Genomic DNA, 22,411 nt, shown 5'->3' on the forward strand with positions numbered 1-22,411 from the left:
GTTTGGTTAACTTCCATCATAATTCAATTTGGGTTCACACCAAAGGACAGAATCACGAGGAAAGAGTTTCAAAGAACAGGGATTTTTCTTCTCTGTCTCTTCCTGTTTTCATCTGCTTCTTGCTCTGGCTTCTGAGGCTGCAGTAGGGTGTCTGTTCAAGAAATGGCCCCATGAGGGGCAACTGGGTGGCTAGTCTGTGGTTAAGCATCCAACTCTTGATTTCGGCTCAGGTCATGATCTCATGGTTCATGAGTGTGAGCTCCGCACTGAACTCTGTGCTGACAATGAGAAGCCTGCTTGGGATTCTCTCTCTCCCAATCTCTCTCTGCCCCTACCTCACTTGCTCTCTCTTTCTCTCTCAAAATAAATAAACTTAAAAAAAATTCTCCTTTAAGAAAGAAATGGCCCTGTGAACCAAGGATGATGAGACAAACCTTTGCAATAAGTCTGGCTTAAATCAAAGTGAAGGAACAAGACAGAGCTCTCATTCCTAAATCACCAAGTTCTTGAGCATGACCAGAACTTTATTTTATAAGATTCCAAAGGAAGCCATACCCCGTTTCTTGGGAAGCACTTTGTATTGCCCTGCTTGGCATCAAAAGGAGGAGTCATGACAGCTGTTGTTCTGCAGTTATGTAAGCATGATCTCTCCTAGGAGCTGGAAGACAGACAAAATTCTCTCCCTTTTGGTCCTGTGATGATGGCGATGTTGCATCTGATTTACTACCTGTGATGAAAACTAGAACTCCATGGCAGAATACTTACATGAGTGAAGCCTTGCTACCTTTTCTTAGTACTAAGTTTATCATGCTTTAGATTTATATATAAGTGTAATTTTCTGAGTATGGAAGGAGTTTGCTGGGAGTCTGGCTAGATAAGCTACCACATACGTCTTTACCTCAAATGAGGAATAAAACATGTATGGGCAAGAATTCAGTCAGCCAAATAAATTAACTTGAAAGAAATTATTTATCTGACTGGGTATTAAAATTTTTATTCATGGTCTGTACGTTTAGATATATACTTTTCTTAGACAGTAATGATGACTATTTCTTTAATAGATTATGTAGTAAAGGAAAACCATATAATTCATCATTCAAAGGAGGTCAAACTGGAGAGTGAAAAAGAAGCTATTAATAATTATGCCAGGATGACACAGAGCAGGACTGTCTCAAGCAAACAGGCATGTGCAGTCACCCTACGTAGTCTCATGGGGATGTAGGCTGTTAAAAAATTGTTTCTTACCATGTCGGAAATACGTGACACCATCACATATCAAGAAAGAATGGCAGAAGAGGGGAGGAGGGAAAAGCAGTGAGTGCCTTTAGAAGTAGTTGCTTTTCAAGGTTAGAAATGGTAAACAATAGTTTTTTTTTTTTTTAAGATTAGCGGACAAAATGAGAAAATGTAAGCCCTTCCTCTTGATTGCAAAGAATCCCTTCTTTCATGAGTGTCATGAGAAAAGGACAGAGAAGGAAAAAGTAAGAGATAGCCTGGTTTATCCCACTATGAAATGGTGCTTTCAATAAAAAAAAAATGCAAGTAGGGGCACCTGGGTGGCTCAGTCGGTTAAGTGTCTGACTTCGGCTCAGGTCATAATCTTGTGGTAACTGGTCGGTTTGAGCCCTGAATGTGGCTCTGTGCTGACAGTGTGGAGCCTGCTTGGGATTCTCTCTTTCTCTCTCTCTCTCCCCCTCCCCCCAAAATAAATAAATAAACCTAAAAATGCAAGTAATGGGGACAGAGGCTATTATATAATGAGAAACATGAACATTATTGAAAACTGTTGAGTAGAGTTGGGGATGGGGAGACTTTTGTTTTTTTTCTGGCAGTTGCTGGTAATGACAGAGGGTCAATGCTTAAATACTTAATATGGAAACCCCAAAAAGCCCATTGGTCAAAACCTCTTTTGGGATTTTTGGGCGGCATGTTTCATATATATATACATATATATATACATATGTATATATATATATACATATGTATATATATATATGTATGTATATATATATACATATGTATATATATATGTATATATATATACATACATATATATATATATATATATGAAAGCTTACATGGAATTAAGTTAGAAAAAAAATTTCTTTCTGCACAGAATTTTCCAATAAGGGTGAATGGGATTTTTGGTAATTATAAGATATTTAACACATGACATTCTCCTGATTAAGCATCAATTTTGCCCATGGAGTGAGAAACTGTAGGTCTAATTGTCTAATTACACTTAAACTGTTGTCTATATTTACTGCACAATTTCCCATGATAAAATGCTGATATTATTTGCTGGGCTGTGCCATCAGGTCTCACTGAGGAACTGTTTTTCCTATGTTTTTGTGTCCTCAATTTCAGTGTAAGTTTTGTACAATTGGAATTTGTTTCTCACGATCTTTCTCTCATGGGGTCCCCAGCGGAGTTCTAGACACGTGTTGAGTGTTCCATACACCCTTGTTGGCTGCTGTTGATTGATGTTGTTGACGATGAACCTGGAGGTGCCACCTGTGGGCACTCTGCCTGTTGCTCTGAAATTGGAAGCCTTGCCCAGCCTGCTGGAAGAATCTTCCTTCTCTCTTTCTTCGGTTCCATGGCCTCATAAGAAGATCTCATGAAGATGGGAGGCATTTCCAGCTTTCCCCTCATAAGCATGTACCTGTCATGTTCAGTTTCATTTGGCTCTAGTACCCAACGGTTGTCTTTGTTTGTTTAAAATCATTACATTTTTTTTTCAGGGATACATCTTTATTAAGATGTCCTGTGCGTGCACATTAAAATGTCAGCATAATCTAATTATGAGCCAAATGAGGCACAGCAGCATTTACATCATTTGATAAATTTCCATCATTTGCAGGGGACTGGTGACTTGAATCCAAATACTTCTTGACAGCTGTGCTATAACAAACATTCTGTAGCTCCGGACAGCAGAGGCTTGTGGGTGGAGGTACATCCTTTCTTCTTCAGCTACTGCAACCCAGTTTTGAATGTGAATGCAAAACATCTCTTTACTTTCATACCTGGTTGTAAGGGAAGATACCATGAAATTGCTACAGGCCAGGGAAAATGTCAAAGGGCTTGGTTTAGACAGCTCTGGTTGGGATTCCCTTACATACTTTCGCTGATCCCCATGGAATTTTCTCCCAGGAAAAAGTTCAGGGAACACAAGGATAAACAGAGTCAAACCTAAATGTAATGCATGAGATTCAAATGAATAAGGCATGGTTCACAATCAAAATCTTGAATATGGGTCTTTTGTATGGATGTACACATTTCATGATCATTAAAAAATCCTATTTCAAGATGATGGGAAATACACTGAGTTTTCCCCCAACTCATTAAAAAAATATTTCCGGGTGTTCTAAAAATTCAAGTGAGAGAATGAAACTTTTTCATAATTGGAAACAGGGAACATGTAGAGGGCCAAGGGCAGCTTTGTTCTTTCTAGATACTTGCGTGTCCAGGAGCAGAGTGAACTGATCAGTTATCCAGAGACCTGAGAAAGTAGCGCTGTGATTTTTTTGGTTTCCTAAATCTTCAGGGTAGAGCTTTGCTTACCCTGATGTGATTTCCCTGCTTCTTTCACACTCCATTTAGTGTTATGAAATAACATGACAGAAATGCGAAGGATGGGAAAGAAAATGAGCTTGCCTTCTTTTGGCTTCCTAAGACTTGTGACCCTGAAAACATTGCTGTGACCTCAGAAACATTAGAGAGCTGACAAAAACATGAAGGCTGGGGGGGACACCATTAGGGAAGAGGCAGCAGTGGCATCAGCGGGGTACTGATGGGGCAGAGGGGGCTGGGGCGAGAGTCAGACTGTTGGTTATTGGTGTGGCTGCCAGAAGCAAAGGGAGAAAGAGCTCCCAGGGGAGGTTAAGGTGGACTGGTTTGCTGGGATTGTTACAGGTGAGGAGCGGAAAGGCAATGAACGGAAACAGCATTGCAAGGGCTGGATAAAGAAATCAAAATTCTTTTAGGGTTGAAAAGAAGGTCACACACAATTCCTGCTCAGAAACTGAGGGCACCACAGTATCAGACACCATGAAGGAAGACAGAATAAATGGCAACACTGCCTTTGTCCTGAATAATAAAGGCTTGCATTGGGTCAGGAAACTTAGAAGAATGAGAGCAAATAATTAATGAAGGGACAGAAACAGAAGGAAGCATCTCCTGAAGCTCCCTAAAAGTACCAAAAATTTAAACAAGCCAAGGATGTGATGATGATATTTTAATCCTGCATTGCATTTCCATTTCCATCCTCCAAGTTAGAACTTCTACTGTATCTTGATCTCCACCCGTTTGTACATTCTTACTTCCCTAGTTAAATTTGTGGGAACAACACATAATACTTGTCTTGGGTATCTCTCCATGGTACTGAGAGTAAAGTGGGTATTCAACAAATACTTGGATAGTGAAGCAGAAAAGGTACAAACTGTGTTGTATTTCAACTGTGTTGAAATCTTTTCAATTTTTTTTTATTTTAATGAGCATTAATACCTTGATTTCATACTCTGTATTATACAGCTAAATATACTACTTTGTTCTTATCCTATCACAGCAAAAACATTCTAACTACACAATCCTTTAAAGACTTTCAGTTGTTCATCCAAAAGGGGAACAATGAAATATGGGAACGCTGTCATAGCTGATTATTTAAAATAAAGGTACGTGTGTGTGTGTGTGGAGGGGGGGGGTTCATTTCTCAATGCATGCCCTGCTGTCCCAACTATTTTATCAATGAAAATTGCTTTTAACTGAGAGTTGTAGAGGATGAGGAAAAGGTATTATGTCAACTCTTCCCCTTACCAGTTGGGTGCATAATTCTCAGCCCCTGAGCTTGTAAAGAATAAACAGATTTCAGATTCTCTAAGGTCATACACCATCTAAAACTTGTGATTCATGTTTCAGGTGATAAAGTTGGGGAGAAGACATTGGCGGAACACAGAGACAAAGGAAATCAATTTATGGTAGACTGTGAAAGGAAGTGCCTGGGACCATAACCTTCTCACTAGGCTAGGTTTCTTGATCCATTCATATGGATCCTATTATACTGTGTATTTCTCTCATAGATTATACATTCATGACGTTCATATTCCTGTCCTCTAACATTTGGAAGAGAAGACCTGTCAGATGGTGGAAAGAGGCACAATGAATGCATATGCAATATTAAAAACCTTTGTTTTCTAATATTTATAAAGTACAATGAAATAATTTTAGAGGACCTTCAAATAGGATGACAAGCACATACCCGATATTTTATGACTACATGGGCCCCACTGCAGTAAAGAGGCCCCACTGTGTTAAATGAGAAGGAGAAGTTTTGGAGGTAGAAATGATTGGCATGCAGATCTGTGCTATTTACAGAACCATTACTTTCATGACTGTGAACTGGAAGATTTGGCTAACATGTACTCATGGCCCTAAATTCTTTGGTGATTACATTCAAGGCTCTGAGAAAAAAAATCTAAGCTTCAGACTCAAGACCAGATTACACATAAAAATCCCAAACATTTATCTTACTATTTGGTGACTTAAACAAAATTGTCCACATCCTCTGACTCCCATCCTTCCCACCAAATACATTCCTCATTTTCCTCAGGGGCTTAGAGGTAAAACAGTAGAAAATAAACTATAAACCCAAAAGGTATAAGCTATTTTTAAAGAAAAGTTTAGATCAGTTGGCTCTACTTTTGAGATACTTTTTGAACCACAGAATATAAAATTATGCCAGATCATCTCAGCTTCAATATATCTCCTGGCAAGGCTTCAGCTATTATTAATGTACCCTTGTTTTACGTGGCTTTCACTTACGCCTACTTTCATAAATCGCTCTAGATTTCTCGTAGAGCTCGTATGGGTCAGGCTTCCTTGGGTCAAAGGCCTCTGTTGAGTCAGGAAAGGAAGTCCTGTGAAGGGCGGGTGGGAAGGGCAGGTTCTGCGGTATGGCCGGAGCAGATAAACTCGTTTGAGGACTGCCTTGATTTTCCCATCGGTCCATTATCTGGAAAGTGAAAGAGAACAGAAAATAGCTAAGAATGGATTTTTTCTTGCTATTTCCCTTGTCACATACTGCAACCCTCACCTTTACGTTAGACTTTCTTGCCCTGTGGACTTTTCTTCCATGAAACATTTCAAACTCTGGAATAAGTGTGAGAAAAGATTCTATTTCTCTATATTAAAGTACCATAGACTGTACCAAATACAAGTGGTATCTGACTTTTGAATGCAAGCTTATATAACCTTGTTACCTACTAGCTGGTAATCTTCAGCCAATCACTTAATCTCTCTGAGTCTGTTTTTTTTTCCCCTCTTATACAATAAAGATAACATGTATCTCAAGATAACTTTCCGTGTCTGTGTGTATAAAATGGTATTGGCCCTGATATATTACACCATTTTTACTGAGACAGAAGAGAATAAAGTAGTCTACATGTATTCTTTTGACACCTATGCATATTCCGATAATCTCCTATACCTGAACATTTGGTCACTTTCCTTACAACTTAAACTAATATTACAACCATCTGGGATTTATGAATTGTTCAAAGTCTTCTGTGAAGCTTCATTTACTGCTGATGTGGCAGTATTCTTCCCCCAAATGCTACTCTGATATTGCTAATACTATAATTTATTAAAGATCTAAAGGACACTTCCCAGTTTACCATGTTTTTTTCACACACGTTACCTTCTTTGGTCTGCACCATGGCCCCCTGAGGTAGGTAAGGCAGAGGCCAATATCCTTTTGTTGAAGAGAAAGCCAGTTAACTGAGATCACCTGTTTGCAATGCTAACTTCACCTTCATTCAATAATCAACTGATTCAAACTCAACTTAGACTTTTTTGCTTTGAATAAACCCACGTTGTGTAAAACTCAGATTAGATTACCCTTTGTCTAAAATTTTGCATTGGGTCAGTGTGTTCTTCAGGCTAAAGGCTAACCTCCTCCAGGGACAGTAGTGGCTCCTCATGACCTAGTTTCTGCTCTTTGTTCTCATACTCTCTAATGGTCTCTCCTCTCATTCCGTAGGATCCATCAGATTCTCTCCTGCCTCTGAATCTTGCACACTTTCTTAATTTCTCCTTCTACCTGCGAAGTTTAGTCATTTTCTACTTTTTCACCTCCCATCCTCACTTTACCTGGCTACTAGATTCAGATGAGATGTCTCTTCTAGAAAGCCTTTGCTGACCATTCCTGAACTGGTTACATGTCCCTCCTGGATGTTCCCAAAGCACCTCTACCTACAAGTCACACCCAAAATTCATGATGCTCAACTATAATGGCAAGTCTACCTATGTCTCCTCAAATAGATCATGATGGGGACAGATCCTACAGGGGACATAGTCTTTCTCATTGTTGTATTACCAACACAAAATAAGTGCTCAGAAAATGTTAATTTAATGAATGAATTAAATCATCAATAAAATATAGTCAGCTGTTCTTTTTTTCCAAATCTGGTTGACTCATAACTGTTCTTTTTTTTTTTTTTTTTTCAAAACACAAACAAACTAGCTTTGATACACACTGTTCTGAACTTGGCAGGATTAAAACTTTCTGTCCCTTACTGCACTGCCCTGCTTTTGTTTCCATACTGGCTACATCTTGGTCAGGGCTCCTACATGAGCTCTGATTTATCAATTATAAATATTTAAAAGTTGGAGGGGATGTGAGGTCCCACATACTGTGCATATCACCGTGACTTGCAAAGTTCCCCGTGACTTGCTCACCTACCTGAGACTATGTCAGGTGTTGAGTGAGTCATCAGACTATGAAAGAAATGGGTCACTGACCTTCCTCTCAAAAAGATTGGTGCTATGGTCTGAATGTTTGTGTTCCCTGCCCCCCAAATTTATATGTCAAAATTCTAACACCCAAGGTGGCACCTTTGGGAGGCAATAAGGGTGGAGCCCTTGTGAATGGGATGAATGCCTTAATAAAGGAGATTCAGAGTCTAGAAGACCCTTCTGTCAGGTGACATAACAGAGAAAGTATGGCCGCCTCAGAAGAGGCCTCTCACCAGACACTGAATATGGCAGCAGCTGGATCTTGGGCTTCCAGCCTCCAGAACTCTGGGGAATAAATTGCTATTGTTTATAAGCTATCCAGTCTATGGCACAGCAGTCTGAAGGGACTAAAACATATGGCTTCATTTTAATTTGTTTTCTATATGGGCTACTGACCAAGATTTCATTTAAACAAAATTTCTCTACCTAACGAGGCTGGAAAAGCCCTAGTTGAGTTCATTTCCCTAATATTAAACATAATCTCAAGAGCGCAAAGAAGTCCAGCTGCTGTTAGCGACAGACCCTGGGTCAAACCAATTTGTAACTATAATGGGAGTGCTGTTTACATAATAATACATTGAGGGGAATAAGTGGCAAATTTGCTTAGAATTTTAGCTAATATTCTGCTCAGTAGGTCTTTTGGTCCCACTTCATAAAAATCTTTAAATATGTATGCCATTAATTAATTTTATGGTAAAATTCATCTAGGAAGCCATCCTAGGTTTCTTTGTTCATCTATTCTCCATGTCTTTGCTATGATGGGAAGTCTCACATTTGTAGCTAAAGTCATATTCTTTTTTTTTTTTTTTCCACTTAAAATGACTGGCCATAGGTATCATGTGATGGGATTCTGGCTGTGACTTTCTCCCTTCTGTTTCTGAACGTAAGATACTAAATTCTAAAAAGTAAATAAATTAGATATATGGACTGAGTAGCTGTAGAATCCCACTTGTCATCATAGGGCTTCAGCAAATGTCGATTTCTTTCTCCTGTCTTCTACTGAGGGTGAACTGATACTCACATAGGTCTTGTGGTATATGTATCACTTGTGTGAAGTCATGGGAGCAAACATGTTTCAGGTGAAATATTAGTGTTTCTAGAAAACATTTTTAAAACTACAGAACAAATAATGGTTTGGGCACTGCTGGGAAGGTTACTTGGACAGATTGACAAATTCTACAATTTTTGTAGCACAGAAACAGGGGAATTAGTCAAGAGTCTGGTTTATGCTTAGTAAAGTGTTCACATCTTGCTGTGACATTTATCAATCCTTGAGCCACTCTGTCAGGGTTTCTTAAGAGACTGTAGAGCAGAAAATTACTGTGCCCATGAAATTACTGAAGAAGCAAACTCACAGTCTTTATAGCTCCCCACCCCTGGATTGTTATTTGTTGGCTCTGACGCAAAAGACCATGGAGCAGACCACCCTCCCTGGAATGAGAGGCCACCCCCCTGCTCACTGGGGCTGATGTGCTGGTCTGACAGCATCTTCTGAAGGGTGCACTCTGTTGACTTCTTTCTCAGACAACTTAGTCTCTGGACTTCTGCTTTCTAGCTGGGATGCTCAGCTCATTTGTTCTTCTCAACCTTCTTGAACACCCTAGGTTCTGACCCTGTCCCATTGCCCAGACCCTTGGGCATCACTTGCTCTACCTAGTGTTTTCCTGACCTTGACCTTTCTAGAGTTGTGCTACCTGCCAGGCATTTACCTCTCACAGGCTTCTGGCCTTGTGTAGTCCCAGTGGTGTCCATAGCTAGGCAGGTATTTATAAATATCTCACTAGAGTAAGGAAAATGGAAATGAAGTTGCTTTCAGTATCTGGGAGAAACCTTGTATCTCTGCAGGCCTTGGTAAATGAATGAATCCTCGACTGTTTGAAGGTACAGTCATTGAATTAGCAGTGGACATATAGTCCATGACAGGGCCTCAAATGGTAAAATAGGATAAACTAATCATGATGCAGTTAGTATTTTGATCCCCACTTCTGATCTGGGGTGCACAGTGGGAGTGTGAATAAGGCAGCCTCTCACCTCACATGAAGTAATCTATTTAGAAACTGTTTGCTTCATATAGAAGCTGGTGTAGTCTAAACACCTCCCTTCACTATTTTAGGGCAAGGATGGGATGTGAAGGCATTTGGCTTGATTCTGTCCTTGAAGAATGAACTTGGATCCCTTCCAGATGGAAAGCAGGAGAACTCACTATAATTAGTGTATTACTTGTTACAAAGAAAATGACTATCTCAATGTGGATTAGTTTATAATGTAGAGTCATAGAATAGAAGAGGGTAGGCAAGTGACACAAGACCAGAAGGAGGAGAGATCTCACTCAGAATAACATTTCCTTAATCTGAGTACAGATGGTGTTAATCATTCTCAGAGGAGAGAGTCTATAAATCCATATACTGTGGGCATATATTTATATATTTGTTTAAAGGAATACCTTAGCAAACTATGTTCATTTTATAGAGTCATTAATTTATTAAGGTTTTATGCATGGAGGGTCTGCTTCTAGGATGACAGTACTTTATATTTTCGAGCTCAATATGTAGAGGCACTGTTTTAAGCACTTTACATGGATTAGCTGATAGACTCTTAACAATAACTATAGGAGTCGGTACTCTTATTGTCCCCATCTTACAGACAGAACTTGAGATACTGATGACTTAAGCGGTTAGTTGAAAGTCACACAGCTAGTAAGGAGAAGAAGCAAAGTTCGAACCCAGGAAGTGTGCCTTCAGAGCCTGCACCCTAAAACGTATATCGCACTGCCTCTCATTATAGTCCTTAGTCTAAAGAACTTCTGGCAGATACATGGAGGACATTAATTCAACAGTCTTATATCCTCACTCAGCCTTGAACCTGGAAGTCCAAGCCTTAGCTTTCGTAGGGATGTATGGACTCAAGATTAATTGTAAATTGAATTCTATAAAATGTTTTTTGGAATTATTGACTATGGATGTCATTACTGTAATGACAGCAAATGCTGTAATTATGTCAAATGGCATTATTTGTATAAACATGGTACATATAAGGAAATCATTAAATTGCATAATTTTAGCACCATGATGAAGTTTCAAGGTTCCTTGTTAAATTAGATAAAGATGTATCTAGACACAGAGCACAGATTAACTTTGGTGATGAAAGGAAATTATTTAAATTTTGGCCATGATAAAACAAATTTCATTTAAAACATTTTAAAAACACCTCTTTCCAAACCATGTGCATCATGAAATGGTTTGCTAAACCCAGATAGGTCTACTTTCCCCATCTGGTATTTTCTGTGGCCACATGAGCCCAATCCTAAATGAGGACACATCTGGTGAGGATATTTTGCAGCCCTGACACATCAGTTCTTTGTCTCCAGCTCTTGGTTGGCCCATGTCTCTTTGAGAGAAACCTGGAGCTCAGACATATTACAGGGCTTTCCTTTCACATCTTCAAACCATTTTAAGGCATGCTATTTAATGAAACCAATTATTGTACTTGAGAAGTATGCAAAATTATATTAACCTCCATTTCTAAAATGAGAATATCAAGCAGTTAAAGATTCCCTCAATAAAAGAAATAAGAGAAGCATAAATTAATTCAAGAATTCCCTGCTCACTGGCCAGACTTGGGGCCACATTCATCTGAGCTGCTTAATTTGAGATGGAAGAAAAGAAGTAGGTGGGAGACAGGATTCCCCAAGTTTTGTTTCTGAATTTGAATCATCACTTTGCTACAGTTCTGCTCTAGTTGTGGGTTTTAGGCATTCCAGGTAGAGTACTGTATTCTAGCATACCATGAAATGGGATCCCAGAAAACCACCCCAGGTCTTGGGACTTGGGCAGTTACAAGTTCCAATCTAACGGCAAATAAAAAACCCTTCTAATTGTGAAACTGACCTAGCCACACAAAAAGATAATTTAAACTTCCTATGTTGGCATCAAATTTCAGGATGATTCATGAGGCAACTAGGCCCAGAGAGATTAGGTGATGGCGGAGATGACCAGTTTCTGAAGGAGATTCAGAAGTTGAGTGATTGCCAGGTTTGGTAGAACATATATGTCTCTGGAATATTCACACACACACACACATATTTAGCTCTGCATACATTAAAATGTAAATATAAATATATAAATGTATAAATGTATACAGAGCTAAATTTCTTATGTACCAGATTCAATTTGTAGGTCAAGTTTGCATTGTTTCTAAAAATTTCATGTTATAAAGACTATATAGTTATTTCTGACAGGGGAAAAAACAAAAGGTTTCTGCAGTACACCATACTGAATAGTGTTAATGCTCATTTTCTAAGTATATTAAAAAACAGGCAGAAGTGCCTTTACAGGAAAGTAAGACAAGTTATTTTTGTATTTGTGTGACAAGCACAAGACAAAGGGACACATGATTTGTTCTTTTGACATCGCAGAATCTCAGAGGTAAAAGATTTTGAGATCACCCAATTATATCTTATTTAATGGGATTGCATTAATAACTAGAAATAAAGAAAGAAGCATAAGAATTCCAACTTACAGGCTTTGGAGTTTTCCATGGAGAAAAGAAACCTGTAATAAAGAAAACAATATTTGAACTTTGAAAATATAACTTGCTACCACTTACGGGTGGCATGATATTCAAATGATTGCAAGTTACTTTAATTAGTTAATAGCAAACAATAACGATAAAATATGCTGCCTGGTTGTATAGTTTTCTGTAAGGAACCCAAATAATTTCATTGGAATTGTATTAATGATTCCAAGAACATTACTTTTTGGCATCTGAGGATTCTGAGGCACAGAGAAGGTAACTGTATGGGAGTCAGCTGCTTAAAGACCTAATATGGAGTCATCCTTAGGGATTTCTGTGTCCCAGCCACAGCTAGAGAATGGTAGTGGGGTGGGAGGAGGAGGAAGGGAGGAACAGAGAGAATAGAGGCAGAAATTAAAAATTTTAAAAGTAAATAACTTCTCTTAGTATAAAAAATAATTCTTCTTTGTGTACCTTCTTTAGGTGGTGAAAAGGCAATCAACAAGGTTTCATTAGTCCTAAATTTAAAAATAATGTATATACCAGGGCACCTACATGGTTCAATCAGAGCCTGGAACTTGCTTCAGATTCTGTGTCTCCTGCTCTCTGCCCCTCCCCTGATCATGCTCTGTCTCCCTCTCTCTCTCAAAAAGTAAATGAACATTAAAAAAATTAATTAAAAAAATTAACCTATATTATGAATCAAATTCTAGTGTATAAAAGAATAACTCTTTGGGGACTGTTTTCCCATGGAGACCTTCTCTGAGCAGTTATCTATTTATTATGCTAGTGCCAGCCATGATGTGCATGAAGAAACAGTGCAAAATGTTTGTTAGTTGAATGACTCATGTATCAACAAAGCCATGTTTGTTTTTTTTCAATTTATTGAGCAATTTCTATTATCACAAATGGTATGCAGACTGGGCTGTTTCTGTTGTGATCCAAATGGCCATTAAGATAATGAAAAGCAGAAGATAGATTACTTTTTTCTTCTATTATTATTTCATTATTATTTTATCATATGGTATCAGTTTTTTTTAAAAGTACTGAAAACAAACTTAAAAATAATGGTGGGAGGTAGGGGCGGCTGACGTATACTGGCCTTAGTAAGCCAAAACATAACAATTTTGCTCATGTTAATGTTAGCTGGTATCTGAAAAATGCCCAATAAAAATGAAATCTTGAAAATAAGCCACATACTGTGTGTTTATCACCTTAAATTTTTTTTAATGTTTATTCATTATTGAGAGATAGAGAGAGACTGAGCATGAGCAGGGGAGGGGCAGAGAGAGGAGGAGACACAGAATCCGAAGCAGCCTCCAGGCTCTGAGCTGTCAGCACATAGCCTGACGCGGGGCTCAAACTCATAGACTGCAAGATCATGACCTGAGCCGAAGTCTGACGCTCAACCGACTGAGCCACCCAGGCCCCTGTTTATCACCTTTAAAACTGGGACTTCATAAGAGACTCTTAAAAAACTGAGAACAAACTGAGGGTTGATGGGGGGTGGGAGGGAGGGGAGGGTGGGTGATGGGTATTGAGGAGGGCACCTTTCCGGATGAGCACTGGGTGTTGTATGGAAACCAATTTGACAATAAACTTCATATATTGAAAAAAAATAAAACTGGGACTTCTATAAAATGGTAATAGTTGAATTGTAACCCATTTATAGGAAATATCTGCAGAAACCCGGACACATAATTATGTAGATGCTTAAGCAATCCAACTCAGGCCTGGCATAAATACTAACTGCACCTCAATGCACGTTGTAAAGAATTGATGTTTCATTTTATGGAAAGAGGGAATGTGTGTGATCTATCATGTTTCTCAGCTTTGCTTGGAACCCAGAGTTAAATTTAATGTTCAAGTGTAAGAACCATCCTACCTAAGGAGATTAGTAGAATTAGCTCATCTTCTTACATACCCTATAAGTTCTTATCTATCTTTCCAACTAATGAAGAAAAGTTTGACATGTGGTTTGATTATAACTTAATTATATGGATCTAATCACATCTTTTTCTGGAAGCAGCTGAGAGTGAAAAATTACAGATAAATACATTTATCTCCTTGACTTACTCTGTAAAATGCCAACAAAACTAAATTGACCACTAATTATACAATGAAAAAAATTGTAACCTATTGGCTCATTAACCATTATTTTCAGTGAAGGGTAAAATTTATTTGTTGATTATGGAATTGCCAGCAACAGTTCTTCTGAAAAGATGTCATGTATATGTTCTCACAATGTCAAAACACTTAATTATTTCTTCTACTTTCTTTGTGTCATCACCTTCTTCCTGGAGTACTGTGACAGATTTTGAGTATTTGCTGTTTTACACTTGTTAGGTGCTGGGAGTTGCTTAGACTTTGATACAAATGTATTGAAAATGGTCCCTCTGTTATGGAGCTCTCACCTCCACTTGGGACATTATACTAAAAGATGATTATTCCTCCTAGGGAAAATGGGTAATCACCTGACCTTTCAGCAGTTATGGTGCTGGAGCTAAAATGGCATAAGAGGGACACTGGTCAAGATCAGACAAGGAGAGAAGAAGATTTAATGTGACCACCTTTCTTCAGAGGTAGTTTGGTTTCCCATTCTTTTAAGGCTGTTTCATTTAGTCTGACCTCAGACCACTGGCATGATCCAAGACTTCTTTCTCCTCCTATTATGGCAGTTTCTGGAATATTTCTAATGCTGAGTGCTGCAGAACCTTCAGTCTAAAGCAATAGTTACCTTTTCTGAGACATTGTCAAAAACGAAGTTGCTCCCTATGGAGTAAGTAATTTCAGAGAGTAAGAAATAGTATCAGAAGAGATTTCCCTACATATAAATAACTTTTACAGAAATGCTATAGTTGTGTGGGACAAACTATTATATATTATAAATTACAATATTGTTTTGTAGGATGACCCCTCTTGGGAACCTAGTTTATTCCAATGAATATTTAAATAAAAACACCAAAAACAAAGAAAAAACTTTAATACCCTTATTTCTGCAATTTTTCTTTTTCTGGAATCATTCTCATTGGAGATAGATTACAGAAGGGAGATAGAATTGGTTTGCTGAGGGTATGACTTTTGCGTTTTTCACCAAGCATCTCCATAGGGAAACAGAACAGGGAATCTAGATAACTTTCTGAACCATTTCAGAGCTATGAACCTAGTTCATAGAAAAAGAGCATTTCTTTAAAATAATAATAATAATAATATTAGTTTATTTCTGGCCTTTATTTCCCCTACTTTTATAGAAACTGGCATATTATATTCCCTAGTGGGATTAAAGTTTCTTTATAATGACCCATGTTTCTGTACTGATTTATCAGTATGCGTTTGTGTGCACACAAATGCAAACATACTTATTTAATCCTCGCTCTTAAGACAACAAAAGTGTGGGAATGCAAGCTGGTGCAGTCACTCTGGAAAACAATATGGAGGTTCCTCAAAAAACTAAAAATAGAACTACCCTACGACCCAGCAATCGCACTACTAGGCATTTATCCATGGGATACAGGTGTGCTGTTTCGAAGGGACACATGCACCCCCATGTTTATAGCAGTACTATCAACAGTAGCCAAAGTATGGAAAGAGCCCAAATGTCCATCGATGGATGAATGGATAAAGATGTGGTATGTATATACAATGGAGTATTACTTGGCAATCAAAAAGAGTGAAATCTTGCCATTTGCAACTACGTGGATGGAACTGGAGGGTATTATGCTAAGTGAAATTAGTCATTCAGAAAGACAAAAAACATATGACTTCACTCATATGAGGACTTTAAGAGACAAAACCGATGAACATAAGGGAAGGGAAACAAAAATAATATAAAAACAGGGAGGGGGACAAAACAGAAGAGATTCATAAATATGGAGAACAAACTGAGGGTTACTGAAGGGGTTGTGGGGGGTGGGCTAAATGGGTAAGGGGCACTAAGGAATCTACTCTGAAATCATTGTTGCACTATATGCTAACTAATTTGGATGTAAATTTTAAAAAATAAAAAATAAAATTAAAAAAAAAGTCAAACTAATAGAATCAGAGAGTAGAATGGTACTTGACATGGTCTGGAAGTAGGGGGAAATGGAGACATTAATCAAAGTTTCAGTTATACATGATAAATAAATCTTAGAGATCTGTATAGCATAACACCAATAGTTACCAATGCTGTATTATATGCTTAAAAATTTGCTAGTAGGATAGATCTTATGTTTAGTGTTCTTATCAACCAACCAACAAACAAATAAATAAAAGGGCAGGAAGAAACTTTTGGAAGTGATGAATATGCTTATATTCATGGACTATGGTAATGGTTTCATGGATGAACACAATGCCAAACTCATCAAGTTGTATACATTAAACATGTACAACTTTTTCTATGTCAATAATACCTCAATAAACTGGTTTTAAAAAATAAAATGAAATAAAACAAATTAAATTAAATCAAATTAAGTTAAATTTTAAAAAAAGACAACAAAAGTGAAAGAACTTACGGTGCAGTTATAAACTATCTGCAACATGAATAGGGACATAAGAGAGCAAAGGGGAAAATTTAGATGCAGCTAGTAAGAAAATTTAGATGCATTTAATACGAAGCCCAAAATAGAATTATTTTTCTAAAATCTGTCTTTTTTAGAACAGAAATAAAACTAAAATGGATTTTTAATTCTGCACCTAAATTTAATTCACTAAAGCACAGTGAGATGGGCAAAGAAACAGAAGCCCAGTGCAAATACCTAGATGAGAAATTCTGGTACTTTAAAATGGAAGAGAGGACAACATTGACTTCATATTGAAATTTAAATTGGTGGCACCTGGGTGGCTCAGTTGGTTGAGTGTCCAGCTTCGGCTCAGGTCATGATCTCATGGTTTGTGGATACAAGCCCTGTGTCGGGCTCTGTGCTGACAGCTCAGAGCGTGGAGCCTGCTTCAGATTCTATCTCTCTCTCTCTCTCTCTCTCTCTGCCCCTCCCCTGCTCACGCTCTGTCTCTCAAAAATGAATAAATGTGAGAAAAAAAAGAATTATATAAAAAGAAATTTAAATTGAATTCTACATGTCAACAAATGCAACTGGAATACGTTTGCCAGATAAAATACAATAAGCCCAGTTAAATTTGAATTTCAGATAGAGAATGAATGATTTTGTTTTTAGTATAATATGTCCTATATATTGTAGGACATAGTTACAGTAAAAAAAAAATTTTGTTGTGTATCTGAAATTCAATTTAAATGGGACATTTAGGGTCTGAACACCCTAAAAATGGATCATTTTATATAAGTCCATTTATAAACAAAACCGCAGTAGTAACGTGTACTGAAGATAATATCTGTTCAATTAAGTAAAAAAAAGAAAAGAAAAAGAAAAGAGAGAGAAAATAGGTAAGATCTTCTTTTCCTGCACCCGTCCCCCCCCCCCAATGTTTTATTGCTTGAAATCTTGCTTTAGAGGAACCTCAGAACATTCCATTGGCTGTGCAGATCATCGGCTTGTGTTGGTTGTTTGACCATCAGCAGCCTCGATGGAAGCTTCCCCTCACGTGATTCAGAACTCTGTGGCCAATGTTCGTGTCACAAAGGACCATTTTCAAATTGTTTGATGACTGGTTAGCAACACTGCCTTGTCCCAAGTGGTATGTTCCACAAAATGGCTCTTTTCAAAATCTACTTCAGACATATGATATACAGAATGAAAGCCTATCAATATATTTACAGTAGGTCTGAAGGGAGAGCCCCTTTCTTGTGTGTGTTTGTGAGTTGTTTGTTAAGATTTTTTATTATTTATTTTCACACGGCAACAAGAAGATGAACTTTTAAAAATCATCTCAATTTGAATAAGAGATCAAAATACAATGAAGAACAACAGATCAGAGAGTCTCAGCATGATATCTTCAATTTGGAATAATGCCAAGGCAATTTTTCCAGATTTCTAGAAATTTCCTGAAACAGAACTAAATCTTTCAATATATCTTTATACTCCATTTGATATACTGAACTCCCATTTGCAAAATATGAAATGGATTCTTCTTCAACTGAAGTACATATGACTCTGGTTTTGAAGATTATCATTACAGTCTCATGTATTTTATAGGGGATTCTGCAGATGATAGAGATGCAGGGGGAACGTTTTATATTTTTGCTTTAAGCGATAGAAAAGAAGTAGGAACCACTTTGAATTAAAAACCTGCTTCGCTGCAGATGTCCATGCCCTGGTTTATTAAAAGTTGTGTTCTGTTTTGCTTAAAAAAGAAGGAAAATACAACAATGTGAATGTCCTTGGCACTACTGAACTTGTACACTTAAATATGACTAACATGGCAAATATTATGTTATGTATATTTCATCCTAATTTTTTAAAAATGAAAAATAAGGCAATAAAAGACGAAAAAGAAGAAAGGCAGAACAAAAGTATGTGCGTATTGCATTAGTGTGAGAGAGAATGAAAGAGTAAGGAAGAGAATTTCTTTTTCAGTTTCTGTGGTGTCCTGCTGGAGTACAGGAAGCTCATCTGGACACCCACACAAATCCTTCCACCTCTAAAGTTATCTTTTCTCCTAAAAGATTATAGGCAATAAAGGAAGCTCATGTTCTTACTACATTGCTGAAAATATTTCAGGGACTGTTAGAAAGTCTTCCAATTGAGGAAATCATTTTTTTGAAGTTTCCTAAAGGGGTAAGAAGCCCCAGGGACTTTAGAATCTCCAGTTAGGGCTAATTTGAGGGAGAAAAATACCACTAATAAAGTTAATCTTTAATTTAAAGATCCTCCCATTATCCCACAGGCTGGCAAATTTCCCATCAAAAATTCAGCCTTTGGTAAATGTAAGCCAGCAGGGTAATGAGCTAATTTCCATTAAAACTAGTTCAATGTTAGTCACTTTTTTTCCCCGGCTTTTGACTGATTCACGTCTGTCTTATTAAAATTCATTAAATGGGTTAAACCCTGCAGTTCCTTTAGATAATTTGTTTAAGCTATCTGAAGTCAGAAAAGGGCATTTTTTTTTAAATGAAAGTGTCCTGGGCCAAAAAACCAACCTTTCCATTACACAAACATGGAAGATACACTGCTGGTGGTGGTACCCAAACCTCATGTCACCAAGTTTCAATCAAGCACGGGATATAATTTACAAAGAAAAATTCAAGTTGGTCGCCATCTTTGGCCAGAATCTGTTCTTATGTGGTAAGCTGAAGCTTTCTCTGCAATGCTTTAAAAATGATCCTTTCTGCATCTTCTAAATAAAAGTGTTTTTCTTATAAACACTATAAAGCTGTTTTTCAAACAGCATTTTCCCCCTGGCTTTGTTCCTTGTGGAGAGTGCAGTCTGACCATTTAAAGTAATCCCAGTGAGCATCTAGAAAGGATAAGCCTGCACATGTTGTCTTCTGATAAACTCAGCTACATAAAGGATGTGTTCAAAATAAAGCAGGCCAGGTGAATAGCCTTGAACAGGAATAAAGGAATGCACAGGAAGAGGAAGAAGTGTGTCAGGGAGGCTAAAACTCAGAGTGAGGTGAAGCTTGCAGAAAATATGAACCACTACAAAGGGTATTTCTTTATGTTCTGAACAGGACCAAGAGCAATGAAGAGATAAAATGCTCTGTATGTTTATAGCATGCTGTAAACAACTGGCAGAGAAAATGTGGAAGGATATCAATACTTGCAATAGAAAATTTCAATTCTGAGAGTAATATTTTTTTTAAATGATGCATGAATAGCATCCAAAATCTTTTTTTTTTTTTTTTTTTTTTTTTAGAAACCCATCTAGGAACATCTTTTAGTAATTTAAGGAAGATTAAATGTCTGTTTCACTTTACATCAACATTAAATATTTATTGAGTTGTGGGTGTCTCACAAGCACCATAAATTCAACATGGTGATCATGGAAACCTTGATCTTTTTTCCCCAAATCTTCACTTCTGTGTTCCTCATTTTGGTAAATTTCACTCACCCTTCCAAGTTTCAAAGACAGGAACCTGAAAGTCATTCTTAATGTCTCCTTTTCCGTCACTTCCTTATCATCAAATTCTATTTTTACCTCCAAAATCTATTTCAGGTGCACTTTTTTCCATCTCCACAGCCACCACTGTAATCTACACCCACCATCATCTACTGTCTGAATCAAAGCAACAGCAAATTTACTGATGCCACATAATCTGGTTATGCTTAAAATCCTACAATGGATTCCCACTGAATTTAGGATAAAACGCAAAACCTGTCAATTGGTCCATTCTTACCCCAGAGGCCTCCTAGGAGGCTGAATTTCCTTGAGTAAGCCAGACTTCTCTAACCACAGGGGCTTTGCACAGGCTCCTTCATTTGCCCACCCTTTCTCATTCTCCACACAGCTATCTCTAAGTCTTTCTTTCTGTGTCAGCTTAAACAACACCTCCCCAGGGAAGATGTCCCTGACGTTTCATTTGAAATCAAAGTTCTGTATTATAATTTTTCATTGCATCCTGCAGTTTTCCTTTATGCGGCACTCATCACCATTTGCAATTGTAGTTATGAAATTGTATTCACGTAATTATATTTGTGAAATTATTAGTTTCACGCCCATATCCCCAATGCAAATATAAATTCCATCAGAGATAGTATCTATTTTGTTCACAATGTATTCCTAGCACTTTACACAATGCCTGACGCATAGTAGATACTTGAATAGACACATTTGAATGAATTAAAAATGGTAGTGAAGGGTGGGTGAGGAGGGCAGAAAGGAAGAGACAGAATTATAAGATGCTCAGGAAAACTGATGAGACATGGTGATCAGCAGGGGTAGAGGATGACATAAAGGAGAAGATGAAACCTATTGTGACCTGTAGCTGGGGAACCTGGATAGATGATAGTGTCATTAGCTAAAGTAAGAAATACAGGAAAAGAAGCTTCTGTGAGTGGAATATAGTGAAATGAGTTTGGGTGAAATGAGGTTGAAGTGCCTTTGTGAGCTTGGGTTCAGGTGAAGGAGTCGTGAGTAGTGAGCCCTATTGTCTGGTGATTAGTAGAAGACTCAGGATTAGAAATATAATGTGTCAGGGGGCTCAGTTGGTTGAGCATCTTATTCTTAATTTGGGCTCAGGTGATGATTTCATGGTTAGTGAGTTCCAGCACCACCTTGGGCTCTGCACTATGAGCACAGAAATTCTCTGTGCTGCTTGGGATTCTCTCTGTCTCCCTCTCTCTCTGCCCCTTCCCTGCTCGTGCGCTCTCTCTCTCTCTCTCTCTCTAAATAAATAAATAAATAACCTTAAAAAAAAGAAAGATGATGTGCCAGGTTAAACTAAAAATACTGTGCAGCATGAATGAAAACTCCTTACGGTGTCCAGAAGAATGAATGATGTATCTGAGAAGTAACAGAGAGCCAAATAAAGAGAAAGTTTCAAGAAGTAATACATGGAAATACTCATATAACAAGGTTTTAAGTGGATTCTCAAACAGGAAGTTCACCGATGACCTCTGTGAAAGCAGTTTAATTGCTACCAGAGGGGCAGAAATCAGATTTCAGAGGGTTTGAATGAATGAGAAGTGAGGAACTGGAGCTGAGAAATGACTATGGGGTTGAAGGGACAATGTCATACGGCCCCACCCCCACCCTATCGAGGAAAGATTTGGGAAAAGCATGCTTACGTTTAAATGAGAAGGTATCTAAAAATAAATAAATAAATAAATAAATAAATAAATAAATAAATAAGAAGGTATCTGAACAGAGAGAGTCTAAAGACTCAAAACAAAAGGGGATAATTGGTGAAAGTATTTCATGAGGAGAGAGGATAGGATCTAGAGCACAAAAGGATAAATTAACTTTAACTGAGAGAGAAGGAGCATCCAAGTCCTCATCAAAAGGCTCGAGCAGATTGTGTGTGCCCTGTGTGTGAGTGAGTGAGTGTGTGTGTGTATGTGTGTGTGTGTGTGAAATTCCTCCAGGGTCTGCCCTTTGGGCAGGGGAAGGCACTGGATGAGAGAGATTACTCGCAGTGGCTGAAAGTGGCAAAATCCATGGAGGTTTTTAGAGGTGCTGGTTAAGCAGGGAGACTGGAGGAGAGAACACAAATAACCTGTGTCAAAATGTTTGATTCAGGGGATGAGGCAAAGACAGAAACAGAAAAACAATT

At 37.9% G+C, this 22,411-nt stretch overlaps 1 protein-coding gene across 12 annotated transcripts in view; it reads right to left on the bottom strand.

The window, feature by feature from the left end:
* Window positions 1–22,411, bottom strand: part of MAGI2 (membrane associated guanylate kinase, WW and PDZ domain containing 2) — a 1,325,358-nt gene that overhangs the window by 174,964 nt on the left and 1,127,983 nt on the right. For 10 of the 12 annotated variants that reach the window (XM_053897619.1, XM_053897617.1, XM_053897622.1 and 7 more), the window contains 2 exons: window positions 12,310–12,341; window positions 5,821–6,010 (listed from right to left, as the gene is read on the bottom strand). In XM_053897619.1, the coding sequence (XP_053753594.1) occupies window positions 5,821–6,010; window positions 12,310–12,341 (222 nt within the window). The remainder of the gene's footprint in view (window positions 1–5,820; window positions 6,011–12,309; window positions 12,342–22,411) is intronic. The other 2 variants (XM_053897620.1, XM_053897618.1) reach the window with 1 other exon arrangement.

Source organism: Panthera pardus, unplaced genomic scaffold (genome assembly GCF_024362965.1).
Source record: "Panthera pardus isolate Hobbes unplaced genomic scaffold, ASM2436296v1 HiC_scaffold_8, whole genome shotgun sequence".
NCBI classification, from domain to species: domain Eukaryota; kingdom Metazoa; phylum Chordata; class Mammalia; order Carnivora; family Felidae; genus Panthera; species Panthera pardus.